At 43.9% G+C, this 27,355-nt stretch overlaps 3 protein-coding genes across 11 annotated transcripts in view; 1 reads left to right on the top strand and 2 right to left on the bottom strand.

Annotated features, from left to right (window-relative positions):
- Positions 1–24: 24 nt before the first annotated feature.
- Positions 25–6,181, bottom strand: LOC134501856 (uncharacterized). The gene is made up of 6 exons (XM_063309880.1): positions 5,698–6,181; positions 1,920–2,126; positions 1,331–1,501; positions 997–1,128; positions 327–493; positions 25–89 (listed from the first exon to the last, which is right to left on the bottom strand). Exons 1-6 carry the CDS (start codon positions 6,179–6,181, stop codon positions 69–71), a joined length of 1,182 nt encoding a protein of 393 aa, XP_063165950.1. The 3' UTR covers positions 25–68.
- Positions 6,182–10,243: 4,062 nt separating this feature from the next.
- On the bottom strand, positions 10,244–24,582 carry ZFAND2B (zinc finger AN1-type containing 2B). Of its 5 annotated transcripts, none has more exons than XM_063288922.1 (9): positions 24,487–24,582; positions 23,971–24,188; positions 20,713–20,807; positions 19,275–19,406; positions 18,097–18,248; positions 17,644–17,748; positions 16,006–16,078; positions 12,976–13,052; positions 10,244–12,598 (listed from the first exon to the last, which is right to left on the bottom strand). In XM_063288922.1, the coding sequence occupies exons 2-9, from the start codon at positions 24,023–24,025 to the stop codon at positions 12,358–12,360; spliced, it is 930 nt and encodes a 309-aa protein (XP_063144992.1). In that variant the 5' UTR covers positions 24,026–24,188; positions 24,487–24,582; the 3' UTR covers positions 10,244–12,357. The 5 variants fall into 5 exon arrangements, with proteins under 5 accessions (XP_063144992.1, XP_063144994.1, XP_063144993.1 ...); XM_063288924.1 differs by having other exon boundaries at positions 23,971–24,077; positions 24,487–24,565; XM_063288923.1 differs by lacking the exon at positions 24,487–24,582 and adding an exon at positions 24,356–24,416 and having other exon boundaries at positions 23,971–24,077.
- TTLL4 (tubulin tyrosine ligase like 4) overlaps positions 24,512–27,355 on the top strand; it is a 28,921-nt gene continuing 26,077 nt past the window's right edge. For 3 of the 5 annotated variants that reach the window (XM_063288913.1, XM_063288912.1, XM_063288914.1), the window contains exon 1: positions 24,512–24,620. In XM_063288913.1, coding sequence (XP_063144983.1) covers positions 24,615–24,620 — 6 coding nt within the window. In that variant the 5' untranslated portion in view covers positions 24,512–24,614. Of the gene's footprint in view, positions 24,621–24,742; positions 24,842–27,355 lie in introns of those variants that run through there. The other 2 variants (XM_063288915.1, XM_063288916.1) reach the window with 2 other exon arrangements.

The following is a 27,355-nucleotide window of genomic DNA, read 5'->3' as shown; positions in this document are numbered from 1 at the left end:
CCATACCTGGATCCATCACCCTGAAGGCCCCGTTTTGAGAAAAGTATTTTGGCTGCTCATGTGAAATTTCAGTTGAGAAGGGCTGGCAGCTGTATGGGCACAGAGGACAGAATCAAATATTCTTTCCTCATTCCTAGACAATTGGATCCAGCCTACTCTTATCATACTTTGCTAATGATGACAGAGGAGCTTGGCTCATTGGTAAAAAAACATCCCTCAAAAGAACTGGGTGGTAGGCTAAATCACATTGTGGCCTAACTGGCCTTGGACAGCCATTCCTTATTTTCACCCACCCCACCACTCACTTCCCACCAGACTCTACTCACAATGCCATTATGGTTAGCATCCCACAAGAGCATGGTGCCATCACTGGAAGCTGGACTATTGAGGTAGAGGACGAGAGTGTCAGCACAGTGCAGGCTACGGCAGATAAGTGCCAAGTGGGACCGGATTGCCAACTTCTCTGTGGCTGGTTGCACATTTCCCATCTCCACTGCAGAAAGAAGATGGGGAAGGGCTAACTGATATTACTCTTGAATTGGTTTCAATCCCTCCCGTTATTCTATTTATGACCCTCATTTTCCAGGGTCCTTCAAGCCTCCTCTATGGAAAAGACCTATTGATCCAAGAGGTTGATTTCTCAAAGTCATGCTATCTGGTTGGAGCTGATTGTGGTTTGCAGCTTTCAGTGGCCATGGTGAAGTGGCATTTGGAAATACAAGAACTGATTTGGAATCCTGATAGTAATGAATGGGAAGGGGTGTAGGGGTGTGTGTGTGTGTCTGTGTGTTCATAGTGGGAAGTAGAGTAGGAGGAGAAAGGAGGAGAAAGGAGATACAACTGCTGTTGGGATACAGGGGATCCCCATCTCCAGAATGCACACAGACGCTATTAACACTGAGAAGCTCTCCTTTCTCACTGTCCCCCTCCCCTCCACAGAAGATCAAGGGACCTTCTCATCCCTTCAGTTGACATCTAGCTCACTTGTCTTAGTACCTGAAGCCTGTCCCTCATTGGCAAAGAAAGCTGTGATATGCTCTTGGCGGAAACCATTTCGTCGAAGCATCTGGTAGAAAAGCAAGAGGTTCTGGGCATGGTGGGGATAGGTGACCTGCTCTTGCCAACCACCTGGAAGAGAACAATTGTCAACAGTAAGCACCTTAAGCTCACATGCAGCAAAACAAAACTAGAGATCCTACAGTCCCTGCCTGTATTCATCCTCCTCCAAAACACCTGTTGTGGTTAACAGGTTCAAACTCATCCATCCACACCCCTTTCACTACCAATTCCAAAAGGCTACTCTTAGTAGCCCCCGGGCACCACTCCACACCTGCTATCAGTACTGCATGATCGCATGTCTGATACATGCGGCACAACTTGTACATCGAAGCCTGCTGGCGATGGCACCGCCGTGTATTCTCGTTGAGCTCACAGTAGGCAGCCGTGGAACTAGAACTAACAAGAGGTAGAGGCTGTGGGCACGGGCTGTACCCGTGGAGATCTGTGAGAGGAAAGAAATGGCAGAAATAGCGAGATCTTTGAAACCATCTAAGGAAACTTTACATGAGGGGAGGACAGAGGCAGCACGTCAAGGTCTGGTTTTGGAAAATGAGAACGAGCTTCCCCGAAGTCTTGACTCATCCTGTGAGTCTCTCCCTGAATTTATTAGCATTGTGTCTATTACGTTTTGCCTTTCAAAATTTCAAACTGTTTTTCTAGCTTTACAATCTAGGCTTAGTCAGATGTTCCTTCCTGCAGCCATCTTTTCTGATGACACTTTGGAGGAAAGCTGCAGCAGGATGTGGCTTAGATTAAAAGAGCTTAAGGATGGAGCACTCCATAATTTATTGTCAAAGGAAGGACAAAGTCCTTCCAGTCTCCTTGCCCTGTAACTCTCCAAACCCAGTGCAAACACCCACCTATACAGTGCAGTTTCTGCAGGCGTTTCAGGTCCTGGGCCACCACCACCAGGGGCAGAAAATGGATCTCACAGAACCCTCCTGGTGGTTCTTCATGGCGAATGTGTCCTGCTGACCGCTGGCTCCGCCCCTTGCCACGTCCTGGTCTGCGCTTTAGCTGGTTCTCACAGTGATTTCTCTGTATAGGAGTCAAGCATTCATAGCTCCCTGCACAGAAAAAAACAAGCCCCTTTGATATAAAACACTCAGAGAAACTCCACAGGTCTTTTTCTGCAAAGGTCTGTCCACTTTAGTGACATAAATGCATTGGTTGTTGGTGGGTTTCCAGGTTCAATTCAAAGTGTTAGCTTTAACCTATGAAGCCCTGTGTGGCTTGGCCTCCATGTTCCTTTCACACTGCCTCTTCCAGATGTGCCCCATCCTATGTATTCTTCCTGAGGGATGGATGCTGAGGGTCCCCACATTAAGTATGGTGAAGGGAGGAGCAGAGGTGCTTCTTCTCGGAGGCAGCTTTGCAACCAGCTTTTGAACCGCTTTCCTTTGAGGTTCACACTGTTTCAGCCTTGCATAAACCACTCTGAAGACCACTTTCTTCTATAGGGGTTTTGGTGCTCATGGTCTTGATTAGATTCTGTAGGACTGATCTTTGAATTTTAACTTTGTAGTGTTAGTGTGTTGAGGTCAGTCTTATTCGTTGGTTTTAGAGTTACTGTAAATTGCCTAAAGTCTTTGGAGTGGAGTGGTGCACAAGTAGTGTATAAATATAAAATAAATACCACAACTCCATTGGCTATTGGCACAACATTTTGTGGTCGATGCCAGCTTATGCCAAGCTGCCTCTGCTCTTTTCTCAAGAAACATTAAATGAGCACAAGTGAAATCACAATTGAGTTCTGTGCTATTGTTCCTCAGCCGCTTCTGTTCAAAATTAAGAGGGCAATCCCAGGCACATTTATTTGGGAGTATCTCTCACTGAATTCAGTGGGACTTATTTCTGGGTATATCTGTATAATATACTACTATACAGATATACTAGGAATACTAGGTCAACCACTGCTAGTATGTAACTGAAATACAGAAATCAGACACAAAATAATAAGATTCTTCTTTAGATCAAAGCAGCTCTGTTTAAAGAAAAAAATAACTTTTTTTAACCATTATCCCCATCAAATTATAAATGCAGGTAGTTGTTATTGGAACAATTAGTGAGATGAACAGTTTAGATTTTCTAACTGGGTTGTCTATTTCATAATGTCTTGCATCTTATTAGTGAAGATAATCTCCTGGTTTGAAAGGAGATTCCCCTGAGTTCTAGCTAGGTCAGGATTTTCTTCCCAGTTAGGAAGATCAACACATTATGATCACCTTTTTTAAAAAAAACAATGCTGTCTTAACATCTGGCATTCTTGAAAAGAAAACCATTTGGCCTTGCCTATCTTACCTCCCTTTCCCATGTATGTATGTATTTTTGTGCCTTTGGGTCAGTGTTAACTCAGGGCAACTGCCTGGACTGGTCTCTGCAGTCTTCGTGGTATGATTTTCAGAGGTGGTTTGCCATTGCCTCCTTCTTAGGGCTGAGAGAGAGCGACTGGCCCAAGGTTACCCAGCTGGCTTCATCCTTAAGGCAGGAGTAAAATTCACAGTCTCCTGGTTTCTAGCCTGGTGCCTTTAACCACTATACCAAACTGGCTCTCCTTTTTTATATTATCCCCATTTTTCTCCCTCAGTGAGAAAGAATATGATTTTAAATACAGACTGGTCTTTTTTAGGATTTGTAACCTTATTCATAACAAATGGCTTCAGGGGCAACTGCAGTGGAGTAAAATTAAGTTAAGATAGTGCCTGCAGCCGTGTGATCAAAGCCTCACTCCTTTTTTACATTTGTCCCGATGCACTTTAAAAAAGGTTGGGCTTCAATTGCTTGGTCCCAGATAACATCTTGACTTCTATTACATTCCCTGTGGATGCCCCAGATTACTTTTTAAAAAAGAAATGTAGAATCTGGGTCTTTATTTTAACTGACCTTGAAAGCGCTAGAACCATTGCTTTATATGCGTAATAACAAAACTGCTAATTCAGTTTGAAGATTTTTTTTTGCTTGAAAGCTCCATTTTATGGGCTTTATTTCAACCATCTATAACTGACTGCCTCTTATTTTAAGAGATGTCTAATTTGATAATTCTTCTGGAAAAAAGATATTTTCCCTTTCAATAGCAGGCTCACACTGGAATTTCCTTTAAATACACCTTTAAAACAACTTCAACGAAGTAAGTTTTCAATCCAGCTGTAGTATTTAACACCTGTTAAATACTATATATGAATGAGTGGCATTTAAATACTGAGCCCAGGATACCAGCACCCACTAACCCCAAATTATTTGCCAATCTAGTGAAGGAAATTCCTTTATAAACCCAATTAGCACTTATGTCTATGCCAGATCCACCCACAAAGATATCAGTTGGGATCATTATTTATAAAATGTAGAGAATCATTAGAAAAACAAACACTTGGAATACTGTGTACAGTGTTTGCACCAGAAAAAAGAATATTTTACCACAATTTTGGCTTCAAGAATGGGCATAAAAAATTATGAGGGGGCTAGATCAGTCCTCTATGAGGAAAAGCTACAGTCCATGGGGATTTTGTTTCTGTTTTTTTCTTTCAAAATAGCAATCTGAGGAAGGACATGCCAGAGATGTACATAATTACACACAGAGTGATTTTGCCACTGTTTCATAATTTATTGCTGAGAGATTCAGATGACAAAAGGACTTACTTCTTGCACTATTCAATTGTAGAGCACACTGCCACTAGACAGTAGGATATATGACAGCATTAGCTTAGTCAAATTCATGAAGCATAAATGTTACTGGTGGCTACAAGTCATGATGACTATATTTTCTCCAGTCTAGGAACATTATGTCTATAAATACCAATTGTTTTTGAACACAAGTGAAAGTAGCTGTTGCATTCATGCTCTGTTAGTTGGTTTTCCAGAGGCATCTGAATGAACAGGATGCTAAGCTAGGTAAGTCTATGGTCATATGTACACAACGTTCTCTTTCTTGTATTTTTCTAATGCCACCTAGGAAAGCATCATAAAATATCAAGCAAAACCATCTGGAAGCAGATAAGAGTTAAAGCTGAGTAGTGTATCAACCAGCCAGAAAAAGATGATCTGGGGATAGGTCAAAGAGCATGACCTAGGGGAAAGAAAGGCTTGGCAGAGAGCCTAAGAAGCTCTACTGTCCTCAGATGGGGCTGATCCTGATATGTAATAATGGCTGTAGCATATAGCTTTCTAAATTGCTATGTTCTAATTGTTATAAATGGACCCACTTTGGTGTAGTGGTTAAGGCATCAAGCTAGAAATTATGAGTTCAAGTCCTGCCTTAGGCACCAAGCCAGCTGGGTGACCTTGGACCAGTCCCTCTCTCTCAGCCCTAGGAAGGAGGCAATGGCAAACCTCTTCCAAAATCTTGCCAAGAAAACTGCAGGGACTTGTTCAGACAGTTGCCAGGAGTCAACACTGACTGCAAGACGCAGGCGTGCACGCACACACGCACACACACGTTATAACAGTTATGCCAATGACAGGTAGGTTCCCTTCTCGGAAAATCTATACACCCCAAAATGGCAAAGGACAGAAGACAACTATTTCATGTGTGGCCTGCACCCAGACCTCCAGGTCTAATCTGGACTCCGTGGTGGATGCCCAGCCTTTTGGAGAAGAGGGGACAGCTCGGTCCCTCACCTCCTTTGGATTCATTTCACTCACCCAGGTAGAGGCGGTCTCGACTGCGGCACCGACGCGGGCTGACGTTGAAGTCGACATAGAAGAGCAGGAGCGGGTGGCCGAAGTTGGTGCCGGGGCTGGGGTCCAGAACGAGGATGGCGTCTTGCCCAGCAGGTGCGAGGGCCGCCCGCTGTGGGCCGCCGCTCTGGTTCCGGCTGGGGACGAAGAGCGCGCTAGGCTTGTCTCCCCAGCCGTCGGGCAGGAGCGCACGCACTTTGTGGCCCGGCTGGGCAGGCTCGGAGATGTAGACGGCAGGGCCCGGCCCTTGTGAGAGCCGCGCCAAGCGCTGGCACTGCGGCCGCGACAAGAGCCCGCCGCGCTCAGGGCACTGAGTCGCCGCCACGTGCCGGAGCGCCGCCGCCGCCCAGCGCGCCACCCGCGCCTCGGAGAAGCGGCTCTCCGACGGGGCGGCCGGGCAGGGCCAGGCCAGGGCGGCAGCAGCCAGTGTCAACAGAAGCGGGGCCATGGGCGGACTGGAGCCCCGTCGCAGCCCGGTGCTCTGTGCCTGGCAGTCGAACTCCTAGTCGCCGCCCTGCCCTAGAGGAGAAGCTGCGGACGGGGGCGCCGGTGGCAAGACTCTTCCAGTTGGTGGCTCCTAGGCTGCCCCCTTCGCGAGGAGCTACCCGCCCCGTCCCCTTGGGCCGTCTCTCTGACTGAGCGGGCGGTTTCTTGCTTGCTGGAATTCGAGGCGCGCGTAGGTCTGCTCCCCACGGGGCGAGTGAGAGGATCCAGGGCAGACCAATCCCCCCCGCGAGAGGGTAGGCGCCGCGGGTCAAGGGGGAAAAAATGCGAAGGGAGCCGCAGCTCAGCGGAAGGATGAACTCCCGCTCGGGAGAGCCAAAGTGGAAACCTACCCAGATCAAACACTAAGACGGCTTCCAATCATGCGCAGACTGCTTTTCATCACCGCGCTGCCCCCCTGTAGGATATAGAGACCGAGCGACAAACACAATGTTCGCCGGAAAGCCTTCTGGGCAGCCAAGTGTCCATCTCAGGGCTCGAGTTTATGCATCTGCCAGGAAGTAAGTCCTATTGATTTCGATGAGCTTACTTCTGAGTAGGCTGGCAGAGGAGAGTTACGACCCCATGTTCCTCTCAGTTGACAATTTAACCATTATTTATGTTTCAGCGTGGTCTTAATGCTTCCTTATAAGCAACCCATTCCACATCGTGGAAATCGTTCTAGGGACCCAGAACTTTCGAGGACGGTAAAGTCTCTTTCTTCCCTTGCAACCCGCATCAACATCAAAACGCCTTGGCAACTGCTGCGTTTCTCTTGGTCATAAGATGCTGGCCTTATCTTTCTCCCAGCCCATTTTAAACAAGTTTACCTTCGAATTCCAGAAAACTTTTTTTCCTGTCCGATGAGTCATGAGTGCACCCCGCCACCCCATCTGCCGCAATGGACAGGTTCAACCCTGCTAAAATTGGTAAGATCAACCAAGGCGGGCTGGGTTCTAGTTCCTTTTTCGCCTGCCACTAGTGTTAGGTCTGAAGTGTTTGTGCCCACCACAGATACAACTGATTAGTGTGATTGTTATGATTACAGCATGGGGACGTAGATTTACAGAGGTAACTGTTAACTATCATTCAGCATTCAGAACCCTAATCCGTTTTGGGGGGTGGGGGGAGTGTGAATCACCTGAAATTAGTGGGCATAATCAATTGGTGCACAAAACTCATTGGTGGCCAAAAACGTTTGGTGGGCAAAAAAGGAACAAGAGCGCCAGCTAGATGCAGCCACTTTTCCTGCTGAAATCTTAAATCATGGTAGATCCAGTGAAGAAAAGAAAAAAGAAAAAAAGAAGGCCCTTGGGATGAGCTTGTCCACACAGTCCTTTCAGGTGACAGCTCCAGCACAAAAAACCACATGGGTGGCTGCTGTGCTGCATCACCTGGCATCCCCTGTTGGCCTGATAATGTGCTTGTTCCTTGTTGCTGCCATGAAGGTCGTGCATCACCCCAGCCAGTTGGCAAAGCAGCAGGGTGGGATGATGCCTGCAGAGGGCCCTTTGGAAATGAAGGCAGTTGGGTTTCAGCCTGACTGAGCGCAGCAGCTCCAGCATGCGGGTTAGATGGGCAGGGGCATTTCTTCAAAGGGCAGTCAAGAAGCTGGCTTGCTTTCACTTACCGGGTCCCAGATTGAGAGTGATGGAAATGGCCCCACCATGCCTCTGAGGCTGGTTTCAAAGTGTCTTAAACCATTACTGTGAACCAGTTAGGCTCTCAAAAGTGCTTTTGTCTTTTCCCAGCTAAGGATTACTATGGCTTTCCTACCTCCCCTTTAATGATTAATATCCTGGGTGCTCCAAGAGATTAAGAAGTGGCCCACCAAAAATTGTCTTCGAGTTTTGTGATGGAAGTGTACTTTGTCAGTAACCAGGGTTTATTAGTATTCTGATTATCTTCCATTGTCACCTTGGCAGAGAATGGTTCCAGGCTTGCTCTTGTCTTGGCCTGAGAAGGGTTGCCTTAAAGAAGCCTATGCTGCAAAAAAGTGGGAGTTTTCCAGAGTGGAATTCAGCTACAAAGCTTTGAGAGCTGCTTGGGTCCATCAACAATGTTCATAAAGGGATAGCGGTCTGGCCCAGCCCAAGAGAGGCTGAATCCCAGCATATCCCTTCTGAATTCAGCAAGAACTTAAACTACTTTAAAAGATAAGTAACTTCCATTTTACTTTCCTGATGTAGGCTCACTTTTATCAGCTCCCTTAGTAGACTGGTCAGTCATCTTTAGCCTTTCTCTTATCACCCAGCAAAATATTTTCCATTTTGAAAAGCTAGCACTTTAACGTAATACAAAAATACTAAATTTCATGTTCCAGAGGATATAGCAGTAGTATTACATGCCACACCAGAAGGCATCAACTGGTGGGCAATCACCCAACCATCATGAATTTAACCACCTCTCAAAGCTTACTCCCCCATCAGTTGCCTGTGCTGTGCAAACCTGGCCAACTTAAAAAAAAAAAAAAAAAGGTTGCAACTCCCCCCACCTCCTGACTCACAGATGGAGAACCCCTGCTTCCAATTTTTTCCATGCATTGCTTTTCTGTGTGCATTTTCTCAAACATTTGCTCAAGAAAAATTCACCTTTCAAGATTTCCACTCAAGAAAAATGGCCAATTAGTACATTTCAAATTTCTAGTTATTTCTGATTAACTTACCCTTGCCTCAGATAAATTAATCTATAATAGAACCACCCATATGGAGCATTTGGAGTAAAACCAGGCTCTTATTCCTTTTTTACCCACCAATGAGTTTTGCAGACCAATCAATTACCTCTGTTTATTTTGGCTGTCTCATGGTCCCTCCCCCCCAAATGGGTTAGAGTTAGGAGCTGATGATTGACAATTACCTCTGAAAATCTATGTACTCATGCTGTAATCACAAGGATATCGCACCAAATGATTATCTCCATGGCGGGCACAAACGTTTTGGACATAAGGTTTTCACACTAATGGTGGGCAAAAAAGGAACAAGAGGCAAAACTGTTAATATAATCAAACTGTGTAACACACTAACAGATAAAGGCAGGATTAGTTCCCATTCTGTATCTAAAACATCCAATTCAGTAAGAGCCCGAACTGCAAAATGTAGCTTTTCACATTACTAGTAAAAATATGAACAAACAAAAAGCTTAAAATTGGGCAGTAAAACTATGTAACAGCTTGTTTTATTCAAAACAGTGAATAACGAGCAATGATGGGGAGTCTGTGTTTTTTTGGATGTTGAACATAATTGCTAGCAGCCTATGCTGGCCTGCTGAATGCTGAAAATGCTAGAGGGTGCAGTTCAGAAGAATTGGGAAACCCACATGGTCCCATCCTTGAAAGGCACTGCTAGAAAGGAAGTAAGGTGTACATCTTAAGGGTACATCAACCAAGAATGCATGGGTTCTTTTGCCCTGCACAGAATGGCATCAGGGAATGCTGCAATATTAAGAATGAAATCCCAATTTATTTCTCCTTTAGGCATTTGCCATACACATCAACCCACCAAACAAGGCCCAGTTCATTACAGATAGATAGATATGCATTACTACTTTTAATTACTAACCATAATGGCTGTATGTTTTCAAGTACCAGGGCAGGTACACATGGCTAGGGTTTAAATTTGGGACCCAGAAGCTAAATGCAGCCCACAAGCTGTTCAGCCTGCCTCCAAAGGAAGCCAGAAACATGAATTGGAACACTTTTTATTTACCCTACATGGCTGCTGAGCTGTATTCAGTTGGGATAGTGCATGTCGGTAGTCCTGCTTTAGCTCAAGGCCATTCTCTGTTTTTGACTCAAACATCCTCAGCCATCTTGCAATCAACAGCTTGTCTGCTCAAGTTCGTAACTAACAAGGGAAGTAGAGGTCGGAATACCTCGTCCAGTGGACCTTGAAACATTCATATTAAGTCTAGATTGTAAGTAAGTAAGCCATTTTAAAATATTAAGTAGAACTTCATTTGACTGGGTTTTTAAAAGTACAATTGAAAACTCTGTTTAAAGTGGCCCAATATATAGAACATAAATAAGATCTTGTTTAACATCCACACCCATGCATATTTATTGAAAAATAAATTCCACATTGCACAATACAAGTTGCTTTCTAAATCAGTCTGTACAAAGCTGAAGCTTTCTTCTTTCAGTAAGAAATCTTGCTTAGCATCTCTCTCTCTCTGTGCATGTATACACACATCCACACACAGAGAAATGGGATTCTTGCTCAATTTTGCAATTGCAAAAGGTGAGCTGACTCCATGACTAAAAGTCTTTATAGGCATTTAAGTTGCACAAAGGCCTCTTTTACTTGCAAACTAAAATACTGTATTTATTCTAGCGCCTAATTTGTATGCATGCTTATAAAGGAGCTATATGAATTTCAAATCGGGAAACCTGATCAGTTAATTTCTTGATAACTTAAATTAGCCTTGCATTAAATAATTCTGAAATTATGCTGCATTTAAGAAACCATTCTACCCCAGTACCTGGGCTACAATGGTTTCTTAAATGCAGCATAATGCCCTCAATTCCATGTGATAAGGAATTGGCCCAACAGATGTTGCAGTTCATCAATTCCCAGTACAGGCAGCATCAGAACAAATCAAAATAATTATTCCCCCGACATTCCTAAAGATACATACCCCAAAAGAACATTTGTTGTATCCACTGGTATAGAACGAATACTACCAGTGGATTTAATCAATTTTCTCTGGTCCCTCCAATACTTCCAAATTGCTGCAGAGAGCTGAGGGACATTCAGAGCAGAACTCGGGGCACGTAGAAGGAAAAAGAAAGAAGTCAAACTCCCACTGCAAAAGCGGAAGTCAGTTGCAAGGCAGTGAATTTAACCCAATGAAAGCAAAGAACGAGCTATTTCTGACTGTCAATTTATTGGTTCCTGCCAGTTTCCAATCATCTTCCCTGCTTCCCTGTAGGTGATGCAGCAAAGGCACAGAATGCTGGACAAGGTCTGGGAGGGAGGGACAGTCCAAGGCAGAAGGTGGTCCCAGGCAGAAGGTGGTCTCAACCAAACATGCATCAGATGGAACACAAATACCCACAGGTTCACTGAAGCATGGTAGTCACCTGGGGCCAGGTAGCTCTGCATCATGCAATCTAAAGCAGCTGGCTATCTACTGGAAGTGGGAAGTTGGTTACTCATTTCTTCAAGGCTGATCTTTGGCTGGTTTTCTCAGAGGGTGCCAAGTGTCAGAGTTCTGGCAAGGGGCTGGCAGTAACAGTCTTATTCAAGACACGTAAAGTGAGAAGATTCAGCTGTCAGTTCCCAGCAAGGAAAGGATTACATGGATCAGACCCCAGAGGTAGTGCCTTTCCTTGCTATGGTAATCTCAGGAATCCCAACTCTACATTGCATTCTTTGAATGTTGTCGCTACTCCTGCAGCATGAGCAGCTAAGACATTTATTTGATATAGAAACTTGGAAAGAGGAGCTATAGGGAGACATCTCCCCCTTATTTTGCTAGAAGCAGCCCAGCAGGAGGCGCTGGGAAAGTCCCTCTGAAAGCATTTAGCACCACCTACTGTCCAAATCTGGGACTGCTACAGGCCAAAACAGGAGGAAGGCAGTAAGATCCTCATCCTTGAAACATCCCAGCACAGCCATCACTGGAAGCTGATTACCAAATGATGGGGATTGGGAGCATTATCCCACAATTACTGCTGCCCTGTCCAGTGGGAGAAATGCTGCCAGGTGTCTCAGAAGGTACAGATCCAGTCCTAGTGCAAGTGACAGCAGTTGCATGCCAAAGAGACTCTGCAAGGTCTGGGTAGGGATTCAGTCTTTGGTTCATTGCTAGCACTTCTGAGAGTGCCCCAGAGGTAAACCAGCAGGAATAAAGGAAGCACCAGAATGGCCAGAGATAGTTTCCAGGTTGAATGATTCTTGTGATGCTCAGGATAGGCAGCAATTGGATGGCTTTGTGCTTCGAGCCTAGGACCCAAACATACAGATGGATAAGAGCAGCAGAAATGGATATACATTCTTCCCTCCTTCCCCTCCCTTCCCCTCTTAAAAACTTGTTTATTGCACAGACTGGTGCAGGACAATTAGTTCTACTGAATCTACTAAGGAAAAGCATTTAACAAGAACTAATAGAATCCCCAACCTCCAAGGTTCTGTTCAGAAAGAGCTACAGGGTGGCTGAAAGACCAGTTGTTCCAGTTTGCGTTCCAGTAACTGGATTAGCACTTTCCTTCCTGGGATATAACACAAGATGATATGCACAAGATGAATTATGCCTAGCTACGAAGACAATGAACTCGCAAAAATTCCTCATCTCCTTTACTTGTTGCCGTAGCTGCTGCTGTTGATATTCCTCCTCGCTAGCCGAAAGCGCTCGAGCCAGTGCCAGATCTTCCTCCTCCTGGGTGCTGTTAGAAACAGGGTCAAAATGAATTGGACACCCTGCATAATGAATCCCTTTCCCCATCTTGATCCCACTAATAGTAAGTTGGTGCATGCAAGGTGATTTCATAGAAGCTTTGTTTCCATTTATTGTTCAGAAGGCCTGATTAGCACAGGGTGTTTTGAATGCTCACCCCCAGGCCCAAGGGGTAGAAACGGAGAACTGGACTTGATGTCAACTGATCTGCACTGGATTAGAGGCAATTTGCTGGCTACACAGTTTGGGCACAGCTGTCCTAGAAGTATGCCCCTCTGTCCCACCCCAGGGTAACTTCTCAGCACGTAGCCTGGCACGGTAGGACAACCCTGCTGATTTCTGCTGGCTATCACTACTCCTAGGCACCTGCGGCACTGTGGTTGGATGGGCGCCGTCTCTGCCAGAGACATCTCCAAGGCTCGCTGTAATGCTTCTTCTTCACTCTGAAACAAAGCACAAAAGCAGAGTCAGCCCACCTGAGGGAACCTAAAAACCTCAGCACCTTTACATGACCAGGCACATTTCAAGGATTTGGGACTGGAATTGTGCCATTAATCTATTTTGTCTTAATGTACAAGAGATTTTGTAGATACGATGGGAATAAAACAGATCAAAATATCAGAAAACATCTTCAAACTACCAGATCAAGGAGTTCCTACAGAATCCATACAGTACAAGCAACTGCTGCCAGACTCCGAGAGACATGACAAAAAAATCATGCTGGACCTCCCTGCTCAATCCTGAGTCTCAGCTCTATAGCCCTTATTTCCCCTCTCCTTGAAACAGTAGTTTTAAACTGTTTTAACTGTTTTAAAGAGCCAGTTTGGTGTAGTGCTTAAGGGAAGGTGTTGGAAAAAGAGTCTCCTACATGAAGCAGAATTACTTACCTGATTTCTATCCTGCATTTCATTCAGGAAGTCTCCATCCCATAGCACTCCCTCCTCCCATCTTCACCAACAATAATTCTGTGAGGTAGGTTAGGCTGAGGGACAGTAACTGGCCCGAACTCACCAACTGAACTTTTATGGCTGAGGGAAGCAATCAACCTGAGTCTCCCTGGTCCTAGTCCAACACCTAACCACTACACCATGCTGGCTCTGGATTCCTTCTGGTCTGGATTCAGAGGTAGGCATGGCACAGAAACAGCGTTAACTGCTCAGTAACATGAACCTTGAGGGTGCCCTTCTTGGTCTTATTAGACCTCTCAATGGTTTTCAGCACGACCGATTGGGGTGTTTTACTGCACTGCCTGCAAAGACTGGTAGCTGGTAGCACTATTTTACAGTAGTTCTGTTCCTACCTTAAGAAGTGGTTTCAGTCAGTAAAAATGGGGGACAAGCAGTCGAGCCTGTAGTTACTCCAATGCAGAGTGCTGCGGTGCTTGACTCTCTCCCCATTGGATTTTAACATCTCTATAAAATCAGTAGGAGAGGTCCTCATACCTAATACCTGGGGTGGTGATAATTATTTGTCAGAGTCCCTGACCTGGTGTTTGGAAAATCAGAGATGCTGCAGAGTCCCTGACCTGGTGTTTGGAAGCTGTAAAGATCTGGATGGGCCAAAAGTAGCCTAGTTGGGTCCAGGCAAGCTAAGGTTAGACTAAGATCCAGCTTCAAGTCAACCCCTCGCCATGGGAGGTCATTTTCTACTAGTAATGTACTCCCAGCCCAACCTTCCCCAGAGAGTTCTGACTGTGAGAAAAATAAAAGGAGGGAATGTTATGTACGCTCTTAATGCTTCTGTGGGAAAGGCAGGATATAATTTTAATTTAAAAAATTAAAAATGGAAGTGCTCAATTATTCTTAGTAAAAACAAGGGACAGCTTTGGACAGGACTTATGGTGGGTAAGAGGGAGGACTTCCAAGCAAAATCTATTAGCAAAATTCTACAATAATTTCATTCCAAGATGCTCCGTTTATCTCCATTCTTTTCTGTTAACCCAACCTTGAACATCAAACTTTTTTTTTTAAAGAAATCAGACTACATTATATTGACAGTAGTGTGTTTCACTTATATGTATGTATGTATGTTGTATTTATAGAGGGTTGGATGCAAATCCTATTTGATCCCTGGCTCAACAACTACTTTTGACAAATCATACATCAGTTTAACTTACGGAAGAAAGTTAAACAAAGACTTTTGTTCATTTGTAAATCTAGACAAAGACTTTTCTAGGACGTTACTCATCTTTATTTACTAGGTTCTAATTTATTATATACTCACTAAAGAATACATTAAAGAGCTTTAAAAGTAAGAACAAGTTTGCCTCTCTTTCCTATCTTTGATTTTCCTTTAGCTTCTGTTTTAGACAACTTGTTAGATCCCATGTTTTTTGTCCTTTATTTTTCCTCTCATATGCTAAGATTTTAATGTTCTTCCTGTAAATATTCATAATTCTTTAGTTGCTTCTTCATGCCCCTTTTTTCCCTAATGAGTCCTTTTAAACTTAACTTGGTTGTTTTATGCTTCTAAATTTGGCAAACTGAGCTTTGCGATTGAAGCCCAGTATAATAGAGGTTTGTCCTTCCTTCCTTCCTTCCTCTTTCCCTGTTTATTTAAAGATCATAAGAGGTTTGTTTTATCTTTCATTTGTACTCTAAAGCCCAGGAGACTCTCATACTGGATTTCAGTTCAATAGAAATAAGACAACCCCTGCTTACACATTAAAAAGACATGACACAAAAGGGGAAAATGGGGAAAGGAAAAGAAAAAAAAATAGGCATTGATTCTTAATGTTATAAGATTCTTATAAATAAGTAGTTATAAATAATCAAGACATTAATGGCTTGTAGTACTGCCAAATTATAATATAGTTGGACCTGACGTCAGAATCTGGACTATGGATTAAATTGTAATTAACCCAGAGAACATTGTCACAATTTGTACTATTTTTTTTTCTAAATTATTTACCTGCAATATAGCCCTACCTGACATTTCAGCCCAGACTATGCATTAACTTCTTTCCAGTCTCCCAATGGAGGCATAAGGCTGGAATGAGCCAAAGTATGTGGAGGTGAAATGGGGATACAGAGGAGAGAAAGGAAGGCACAGCTCCCCCACCCCACCCCAGGGAATGATTTCAAAGTTAATTGAGGCACTACCAGATTTTTTAATGAAAAAGAAAACCCATGAAATGTCAACCAGCTAACCACTACCAGAGCTGGGACACTGGCCAATTAGTGGGATGGCTGATGGAAGATCTGGAGAGAAGCAAAGACCATGTAAGCTGGTTTCTGATAGCAGCCTACTTTTCTTCTGTTTCTGCTGCAACTATAAGACCACATTATTTAAGATGTGATAATAATCACCTTCTTTTGCAGCCATTCAACAGATGAGAAGGATACATCCACAGATAACACAAACAACCTATATATTACACATATTGGCTAGACTTACCAAACTGTCCTGCAGAGCAACAACAGGTACAGCTGTGCTTTGTGGCTGGGGTGCTCTTACTGTCTCACTTGCTCTGTATGCAAGAGAAAAAAGTCAGCTGCCAAATGCATGAGGTTGGCAGGCCCTAACATTACCAGCATAAATGTTCCCGGGAGGTTCTTGTGCCTCCAGAGGAGAAATGTGAGCTGTTGAAGTGGGATCTAGTTTTATAACATCTTTAGCACCAGCAAGGTTATTAGGTCGAGGATATGATTAAATGAACAACAATATCATACTGAGGGCTGGAAAACACTTCCAGTGCTACCTGGTTCTTTTTCTTCAGAGACTTACAACCCAGACAAAAAATACAGGGTTTTTTTCCTTTCCTTTGTCATCTACAGGCTTCACTTATTCACACAGTCATGCACCCACATGTACCTTCTCCAACTCAAAGTCTATCTGGCCAGACCAGAGTCGAGTTCCAGAAGAATCGAGTTGGGATGCTCACACAGAATGCTCACTCGATGTGATGACTCCCAAGGATTACAGTTCCCATACATTTTATACCTTCCAACAAAGCTTGGCCAGTCCCTCATTTTTCTGTACACTTCCTGGTACTTTTTCACCAGAATGCTATTGCCTAATCCAGCTGACACTGGGAACCATAATTTGTTTTGTCTTTTTCAAACTCTTCATCCTGGTGTTTTCCCATATGTTACATAAGCTGAAATCTTCATAAGCAAGCCTTTCTTTCTGGCCTACTTTGAGTAAGCCTCACATATTCCATCTTTTGTACATGTCCAAACAGACCAATGCACGATATAAAGCTATTGATGATCACTACACCACCACAGCACACACTGATAGGCATTATATGCTACTGACAATATACTAACATCAGTGTTCTGATACATGGTTATATCTGGTTAATATATTTTAATAGTAAATTTTCAGAGGATAATATTCTCTCGAACTGCATACCTAGTACATGGAATTTGACAGCCGGGCAACATAAATGGATTCTCTGTCCCCTTACTTTGGCCAAAAAGCTAATATTGCAGCACTGGAAAGATAAATCTCTGGCCCCATTTACTCAATGGGTTGAAGACTTGATTGCACTTGTCACCTGACAGACATAGGCTTTGTATGGGCAAGTGTAACAAAATATGGGATTTCTACAAAATACAGTAGGTTAAAAAAATGATAGTTATATAAGTGTATTAGAAATATATATGTTCTTGAATAGTATTTGCATTAGATAAGTATACAGAGAATTGTAACTGTTTACAGTTATATCATACTATGTTTTTTTCTTTTTTTCTTTGTTGTATTTTTTTCACTTGTTTGTTAAAGCACTTTTGTGTGTTTTTTTCCCTTTGACAATGTATATATTTCTATCACAATTACCTTTGTGTTTTGTTTCTTTTTTTACTTTAAGAGCAATAACATTAATAAAAAATAAAAAAAATTAAAATTTTTTTAATAGTAGTACAGGAGTAAATGGAATAGTGTCATCCCTATGTTCTAAAGCATCCGGCAGATACTCCTCCCCTAGACAGAGAAGCGTCAGGTATCAGAAATCATTGCAGCACTCATGGAAAGCAATTTCTACAAACGGAACAACACAGGAAGTAACACAGGTTCAGGCAATGGCTGTACCTGCTGGAGGCTGGTTGGCTGACAAGAGACCTCGTGGCTGCGTTGCCAGATGTAGTGCCTCTGGGTCCTCTGGCTGACTTTTGAGCCCTGACTATGGCAGCATTCCTGGAACCAGAAACAAAGGTCTTGTTATCAGCATCAGCTCCTCACTGCCTCACATCATCCCTCTCCTCCCTTTCCCTGAAATGAACCAAAATCCACTTTAGGACTCTTTTCAGCAGCCATGTTAAGTCCCACCTAACACGGCTAAGTGTGATTAACTCAACTTTCAAGTTAATCACATACTATAGTGATAACCAGCCTAATAAAGGATGTGGCTGAGATTTTAGGGGGATGCGAGGAAGACAGGGTATTATCTTGCAATCTCAGATTACTTTTACAGAGTTACCAGAAAATGGAGGAAAGCAACACAGATGGGTTGGCACAAGCATTAACTCTCAGCCCTGCCTTTACCCTGCTTTGGAGAGCGAACGCCCAGTCCCACTGCAGTCATGGTCCAGGGGGTGCCGGTGTTTGAGGCAGAAGTTGCCATGACATTGGTCACAGAGGACCTTCATCATTTCCCGTTGTTTGCAGCCAGGACGCTGACACTTGTTGGTGAAAATCTAGGAAAATGGATACAGTTGAGCTTGATCAGAGTTGAATGACCTGTTTGCAAGTAGGGAACCAACAAAATTGGCCTACTTTGTTATCTATGAGGCCTCAAACCTCTAAACAGTGAAGAAATAATCCCTGAATTAAGATTTTTTCCCATGAAGTTCTGGTTTGTTTCTCTATTTTAATTCCAATTTATTCAAAAGCACTTTCACCAAAAAAACAATCTTTAAAAAAAAACCCTGTTCCCTTTATCCATTTTAAACTTTCTTACATCCACTCCTTGTTAAGCTTTTTGCCAAACCCCCTTTTTTTCCTTTTTAGTCCAGAAAGAATGTTGACTCACCAAGTGGAATTTTCTTATCCTGCTGCTCAGAAAATCTCTCTTAATTCTAAATTAATTACATCCAAAAATGTTTAAGAAAATGAGGCTTGTGCAAGCCTTGTGTCCATATAGACTGCATTATGGCTGTGAGCTTGGTTGAAATCCCTTGACTCCTAGCCGCTCAGCTCACAAGTCGACTGCAAAAACCTCAATTCCTGCAGCGTACTCACAAGGAGCAGCTGTCTGGAGTGCAAGTGAGCAATCTCACAATCTCTCCTTTATCTGGAAAGACAGCGCTGGCTAGAATTCGCTGCTGATCTCCGCCACAATGCTGTCCCCGTTCCTTCAGGGATGTCTAGTCCACCATAGATCCTCACCTGGAAGCCACCTGCTCATAATTATCTTGACTGTGCTGCCTGGAACATGGGAAACTTACAGAGAGCTTGGCTGATCTTAGCACTATCTACATTAATGGAAGTGGCTCTCCCATGTTCAGATGGGAGTTTTATACAGGCAAAGTATGTACTCTATCACCCAATTATGGCTCCCATCCAGCTTGAGAGAAAAATATTAAAGCCTCCAGGAATTTGGTTACCAAACTGTGCTGATTCAACACTAGGATGCTCCTACTGGCCTGTGATTCAGTTTCTGATGTATATTAGATTCTGGTAGCTCCTTGCCAGATGCAGCAGAAAGTGCTTTAGCCTCCTACCTTTCTCTTACGCTGAGCTGGGTCTGATTTGCAGTCCTGATCAATGTGGGCTCCTACCACAATATCAGGCATTTCTCCTCGCTTCACCGGGATGGGTGTGCTGCACAGTGGACACACAGGAACCTGCACGTCCTAGGGAGAGGATAGGGATTGGGTGATATGTAGGCACTTCCTTTGATTCATGCATCATTCAGCAGAGATAGACAATGGTGGCTTGTAGATATTTCAGAGTACTACTCCCATGACCCTCAAGATAGCATAGCTCCTCTATGTCTGATTATGAGAGCTGCATTAATAAAAAAGTTATCAGGTCATCTATTCAGAAACAGAGCAGATGTATTTATTTTATTTTGTATACTGCTCCAATTATAGTAGATTCTGAGTGATGCCTAGCAAAAAATCAGCATCATAACAAGTCATCATCACTTGGGTCAAAATGTTGCATTATATAACCATCATCTAACAAAGGATTCTATATCTTACAATCTGAGACCACAAAAGACAGGACAACTTTCTTCTGTATGAGATGCTTTCAGGTATTTGAAAAGTGCTCTTATATCCCTCCTCCATCTTCCCTTCTCAAGGCAAAATACTCTGACTCCCTTCATAACACTTACTTTCAAGTCCCTGAGTATCCTTGTTGCCCTTCTCTGCATTATTCTTAAAATGTGGTGCCCAGAACTGGAAAACGTATTTGTGGAGTATGTCTGATGAATGCAGAATGTTGTAGAATTTTTTACTTCCTTGGTTTGGAAACTATTACTGTTGACCCAGCCTAAAACTGTATTTGCCTTTTTAGCATTTACACTAGTGTGTTGGCTTTATTCACTTTGTAGTCACCTGTTATTCCAAGATCTTTTTTGTAAAGACTATTGTTAACCAAGGTACCCCTGTCCTACCCCTGTACATTTGACTTCTATAAGCATCCTGTCTCATCTCTTCATTCAAGTTATTAATAAAAACATTCAGAGTGCAGGATTCAACCTTGTGACACCCCATTCAATAATCTCATATCAGTTAAATAAGGAAATGTTCATGAGTATATTTTTCAATTCAATATGTATTCATTTCACTGTCATGCCATCCAATCCACCCTTAACTAGCTTGTTAATCACAATGTCATGGGGTACTTGCTAAATGCTTTGCTAAAATCAAGATATACATTCTACTACTTTAGTGAAGTTACCAGTCAAAAAATCAGTTAACCTGGCTAAATTTGTCCTTGACAAATCAATGCTGATTTCCAGTAATAACCGCAAGCCATCTCTCAAATAGCACAGCCTTCCTTTTTGCTGCTTCATCTGAGGCTGCAGAAAGAGCCTTTGAGCAGATGGTTTTTGCTCTTTTGTGCCTTGTACACGATAGAGTCAATATATTCTATGAAAGTCAGGAATATACTGCATCTGATGCACATTTGATCCCCTCCAGTTTTACTTACCTTCTTGTAAGCCGAAGTGCAGTTATGATGGGCATAGGCAATATGGTCAGTGCAGAATAGCTGTTCACAAGCATCACATTTCAAGGGGAGGAAGTCTGAGGGCAGGAAACAATGAGCAATGAAAAGCTGTAAAAGTTTTCCCTGCAACTTTTCAAATTACAATCTAGGCATTTTATTGGATGCCACAGTAGTTGAATTGTCAGACTTTATTTTAAAAGGTACATGCCTTTTCAGCAGAGGAAAAGATCTGAACACAATGAAGGTACCATGGTAACTAATTTTGCAAACAGATTAGAGATGGAACATATCTTGGGGGAGAATATCAGAAAAACTGAAAAAACACCCTCAAGATTTTTCTTCCTAATCTTCACATCTGAAAAATAGTCTCATCAGAGATGTGCAGTGGAACAGCAGGTCTAGACTACCATCTGTCTGCTATCTGCAACTGTTGAGCTTTAATATTAAGCAAAAAGATCCCAATGACTCATTCAGATTTGTTCACCCCCATATCTTAATACAGAACTGGATTAAACAAAATAGAATGGCAAGAAAAGTACTTTAACCTTTGTCTGTTAGGAAACATAGCAAGAGACAGATTATGTAACAATCCCTAAGTCTACAGTGCAAAATTGTGACAGTCAAGTATAATTGCAGCTCCAGAGGATTTTGGAGGAAACGGATTATCTGGACCCCTTTCAGTCAGGTTTCAGACCAACTGCATTGGTCGCACTTATGGATGATCTCTGGCAGGAGCGGGATGGAGAGAGTGCATCCATCCTGGCTCTCTTGGACCTCTCAGCGGCTTTTGATACCGTCGACCATGGTATCCTTCTGGGGCGGCTCAGGGGGTTGGGGGTGGGCGGGGTAGTTTTGCGCTGGTTCACCTCCTTCCTCCAGGGCCGTTCCCAATCGGTGGTGATAGGAGAGGAGAGATCCGGCCCTCAACCCCTCCTTTGTGGGGTGCCGCAGGGTTCGGTACTCTCTCCTCCCCTATTTAACATCTACATGAAACCGCTGGGTGAGATCATCCATCACCATGGGATGAGGTATCATCAATATGCTGATGATACCCAGTTATATATCTCCATCCCGGGTGAAGTAAGTGATGCGTTCTCCACCCTTTCCAGGTGCCTGGGGGCTGTGGGGGCCTGGATGGGGAACAACAGGCTTCAACTGAACCCTGGTAAGACAGAGTGGCTGTGGATTGATGGCTCCTCGGGTTCCAGGAAGTTGTCATCTTTGGTTCTGGATGGGGTGGCACTGCCCCATTCGGAGCCAGTGCAGAACCTGGGGGTCCTCCTGGACTCGCGACTCCTGCTCGAAGAGCAGGTGGCAGTTGCGGCCAGGAGGGCCTTTGCACATCTTCGGGTGTGCGCCAGCTATGCCCATTCCTGGACCGAGATGCCCTCTGAACAGTCACTCATGCCCTTGTCATCTCCCATATAAACTACTGCAATGAGCTCTACATGGGGCTACCCTTGAAAAGTATTCAGAAGCTTCAGCTGGTCCAGAATGCGGCTGTGCAGACAGTTATTGGGGCTGTAAAATCAGCCCATGTGACACCACTGTTACGCGAGTTGCATTGGGTACCAGTTTGCTTCTGGGTCCAATTCAAGGTGTTGAATTGGACCCAGAAGTCACCTTTAAAGCCCTACATGGCATGGGACCAGGGTACCTGAGGGACCGTCTCGTCCCCATAACATTGACCCGCCTCACCCGGTCAGGCAGGGAGGGCATGCTACGGACCCCATCAGCAAAGGAATTTAATCTAGCGGGGTCCAGGAGGCGAGGCTTCTCTGCAGTGGCGCCTGCCTTTTGGAACATCTTGCCCCCAGAGTTGAGACAGATTTCCTCACTCTCGGACTTCTGGAGGAAACTTAAGACCTGGTTCTGCCACCTTGCATGGGAGGGGGAGAGTGACAGCTCCACGTGGAGATGGCTGGCGCCATAGCACCCCTTAGTGATCCATCTCCACTTGGATTTCATATTTGCTTTTATGTATATTTTTATGTAATTTTTATCTGGCTATGTTTTAATGCTATTTATTGTAAACCGCCCAGAGTCCTCCACTGGGGGAGATGGGCGGTGATATAAATTTAATAAATAAATAAATAGTGTTGTCAGGTACAAATATCCCTTGAATTCTATAAATTGGGAGGAACTTCTGCTTCAGATATTGGTGGGGGAGAAGAGGCCCCCCCCCATTCATGTTTAATCACACAACCACAGGACTTATTTCCTAGTATATAACACAAGATTTCACTCTGGGGAGTTTACATTTCATATCAAGCAGCATCCTAAGGATCCAGATCTCTGGACACAACCTCTTAACAGCAGTTTACTGAACATTCTAACATTCTTTGTTAGGCATAAGATGTACACCAGCACACTATATGGAATCCCTCCAATCTGAAGTATGCAACAATTTCCAAACTCTAATTAAGGTCCCATGTTACATTCTTAATATGGAGTGCTCTTCTAAGATGGCCAGACTTATTTCATTGTAGGGAAAGAAATGAATATAACAGTTTAATTCACAAGAGAGAATATATAACTAATTAAAACAGAAAACAAAGACTGCTTGCCTGATTTCTTCTGGGAATAAAGCTTTTATCCTCACATTAAACACCAGAGCATCTGGGGACTCAACATTTTTAGCTAGGAAATTGCCAAGAGTGCATCTCCATAGAGAAGTCCCTGCTTATTTCTTTGTTTATGAAATAATTCAAAGTGTCATCACTCAGACATCATTAACGTGGCAGCTGCTGCAGTATGCTGTACTGCCATGCAGAGTAATTAGAAGGCATACAACCAAAGCTACAACGTACTTAGAACAATTGTATGACATGTTTTTCAAACTGCAAAGTATTACCAAAACAATGAGTTCAGCAGCCCCGCCCAACCCCAATCTACTCTTCTGAAGCTCTCTCAGGAAGTACACTGCTAAGTCACCAAGTCACCACTTTGCATAGTTTTAAACAAAATGCAGTCGGTACAAATTCCCCTAGTTGCTAGAGCTCTAGAAAACCCAGCTTTCCACGCTGCGTGCTATAAACTCGATTACAAGCCACGCTGTCCCCACTGCTGGGGAAGTCGTGGAAGAGCCCTGATTGCCAGCTTCCCCGTCCTACCACGCACGGCTGGAAAGAGTCCTGATTCTCGCCCGCCCCCGTGCCTCTCTTTCTGCCCTTCCCAAACCTCAGCCAAGAGAACGAGCAGGGCAGCGCCTTGCCCCTACAGCTGAAGGAAAATCCTCACCCAGGCGCTTGCAGGAGGGTTCCGTGCAGTGCGCTCCTAGATCGGGAAACTCCATGAAGCTTCCAACGGGGCTGATTCCGGTAGTGGCCGACGAGGAAGAACGGCACCTGGTGGGAAGAAGAGACTTACAACCCAGAGGCTCCGAGAGCGGGAGAAATCCTCGGGAAGGATGGATGATTATGACCCAGTGGGGGTCGGGTGAGATGCAAAAGATGCAGCTGCGAAACAGCGAGAGGAAAGAGAGCTGCAACACTCAGAGGACGCAGAGTAAGAAGGAAGAACGGTGCTCCCTTAAAATAATCTATACAAGCAGCAGAAAGAAAAACAAATCGGGGGAAAGAGGAAACAACTGCCCCCAATACGACAGCAAATCATCCTCATCCACCTCGCTGCAAAACAAGGAAACCTTTGCGCATCTTGCCCCACCCACTTCCGCTTCTGGCTGCCATGACGTCATGCCGTCAGGACCCTTCCGTGTCAAGAAACTTAGTGCCTGCCCGGTGAAATTTGGGATACCTTATTCCGGCGGCCTGCTGGGAAATGTAGTACGGATGTAAAAGGAGCGCGCTCAGCCACCGAAGTCTTCGCTTGGCCTCCAGGGCGCGCTGTACCCAGACAAATGTAGAAACGGAACGGCGCGGTGCATGATGGTACCAGTAGTCATTAGTGTTACAGTTCCCGTCTTTCTCTTACGCGATGAATTAACCGAGAATTCTGTCGGAGACTGACTGCCTTTAGGCAGATAGGCCGAATGCTAGGAACAGCCACCGGCGACATTCTAGTCCCGCCTTAGCCGGAAATGTCTCTATGGTAACGGCGGGCGGATTGGGTTGGGCCGGAGGGGGCCAAGCCACCGCCCGCCCCGGAGCCGGTAAGTAAGCGGGTGCTGTAACCGCAGTCCTGAGTAATGGTCTCTCTCCTTCCGCGGGATATTGAATTTCCGGAGCGGCCTTGGCCTGGAGTTGGGTGAAGGGCCCGTTTTTAATTTCCAGTGGAACTGGGATGATCTGAATTAACTAGTTTGAACTCCCTGCTCCGTTTTAGGCAGATGCTGGGCTTATTTTCCTATAGATCGGGTCTTCGATTTCCCAATCATTCCTTCCCTCGAGGTGTCTTGAGGGAAGTTACATTTCTGCATTTTAGGGTTACGGCGTGGTAGGTTGAGAGGGATTCCTGTGAAGAAATATCTGTCCAAGATTAAATTGAGCGAGCCTCCGTTACCTTCAGGATGGGGGAATCGGGGAGAGCTTGGGATCTTAGGTTACTTGCCCTTGGAAGTGTGTCAGAGTCCTCAAAACTCATTTTCCCCCCATTGGATAACTCTGTCTTGCTTCCTTTTGCGTCAACTCTGTGGTATGTGGCTGCAGTTCACAAAAGATGAGTCCTTTTGTTGGAAGGCAAACTCTACATGTGGGTAGGCTGTCTACTTTGTACAATAGGTGTGACAAAGATATGCGAGGAATGATTCTACAAGCAAGCATGGTATCCATTGGGTCTGCCTTACTTATAATCTACCACTTCATTGGGCTGTATTACTCAATTTTATGGGCATCTTCCTATCAATAGGGAGTAATCTTCTTGTAATTATGTCAAGTCTCACTACTGATGTTCTTTTTTACACATGGTGAAATAAAGCTGAAGAAATGACTTGCCTAAATACTTCCGTAAGTCCAGGGCTGAACTTGAGCTTCTTGTCCTTATTTTCTTGGTCCTTATTTTGTTCTTTATAATGTATTTGTCACTGATGCGGACATTGTTTTCATTTGTTAGTAGCTTCAGTGTTTTACTTGGAGACATAGCTCAATATATTAGGCACCTGTAGAAAGGACTCCTAGGTGTGCATTAAGAAAGCTAATGCAATTTTAAGTTATGTTAGCAGAGAGTAATAATCCCCTCTACTTTGTACTAATCAGGCTGTGAGTGGCATAATTAATCCAATTATGGACACCATATTTAAAGAACATTGTCAAAATAGAGCATATTCATAGGAAGATGACCAGGATAATTAGGATCTGGAAACTAAGCCTTATGAAAAAGAGTTGAAGGAGCAGTATCAGCTTAGCTTGGAATAAAGAGCATTACCATCCTCATATTACCTCCTCTATTCTGAGAGATGCTTCACAATCTGGAGCAGATGAACAGTAAGTGCAGAATTAAAGAAGATTTGGCAAAACCCGCTTTCCCCTCTTCTATTAATGGATGTCTCCACTTAATCAAAACTCTTTCCACAGTGGATTCAATATATAGCACTGATTTTCAGGAGGAAAATAAGAATACCTGTTTGATTAGGTCTCAAGTCCAAATTTTATTTCTTACTAGACAACCCTGTGACCCATTGGGTCATCCTTTGAGAGAAAGGTAGTGCAGTCTGATGTGATCAGAATGAACATTAAATTTTCCTGAATGACCGTGGGCAGGCAAAAAAGCAATGGGAGCAGGACTGACTTCCAAATTCCTGCCAGCTTCCCCATTGACTTGCTTGTGGGAAGCTGGCAGGGAGCATCAGAAATCATGATCATGTGATCATGGGGATGCTACAACGGCCACAACTTTGTGAATAAAACTGGTCTGAACATCCTGGAAATTTCAATTCCACTGGAGTAATGGGTCCCAGAATTTTTATGAATTCTTTGAGTTAGCGGATTTTAGGTACCTTGATTCAAAAATTGTTGCAGTATAATGCACTGTTTGCGCTAACTTGAGGGTACAAACAGATAAACATGAGAATTTTAGTAATAGATACTGGTCAATCAGATTATCTGAGGAGTCTCTAGATGGGGTATTAAGGCAACACTGCTCTTTAGATTTAGTTCTGTGCAGTTGGTCTTTTGTGGCATATTCCCGAGCTTAGAAATTTCAGTCTGGGGGAAATGCAATGTGCTTTGTGAGTTGATTTACAGTATTAAGATAACCCTTTCCTGCCATATAGCAACAACTCTTAAAGCAGCACTTTAAGGTAAGAGCTAAAAGCAATAGACATCAGATGGCCTTTCTGAGAAAAGTGTTCCATAGCTGAGAGTGTCTACTGAAAAGATATGCTCCCAAGTATTCACTTGTTACATCTCCATATTGTTGTTGTTTATTCGTTGAGTCGCTTCCGACTCTTCGTGACTTCATGGACCAGCCCACGCCAGAACTTCCTGTCAGTTGTCAACACCCCCAGCTCCCCCAGGGACGAGTCCGTCACCTCTAGAATATCATCCATCCACCTTGCCCTTGGTCGGCCCCTCTTCCTTTTGCCTTCCTCTCCCCCTAGCATCAGCATCTTCTCCAGGCTGTCCTGTCTTCTCATTATGTGGCCAAAATATTTCAGTTTTGCCTTTATCATCTCCATATTAGACAACAGTTAAAGTACATGTTGTTACTGTTTTAAGGATATCAGTGT

This window comes from Candoia aspera, chromosome 1 (assembly GCF_035149785.1).
Source record: "Candoia aspera isolate rCanAsp1 chromosome 1, rCanAsp1.hap2, whole genome shotgun sequence".
Classification (NCBI taxonomy): Eukaryota; Metazoa; Chordata; class Lepidosauria; order Squamata; family Boidae; genus Candoia; species Candoia aspera.
Note: the sequence above shows the minus strand (reverse complement) of the source record. Positions and strands in the feature narration are given on the sequence as shown.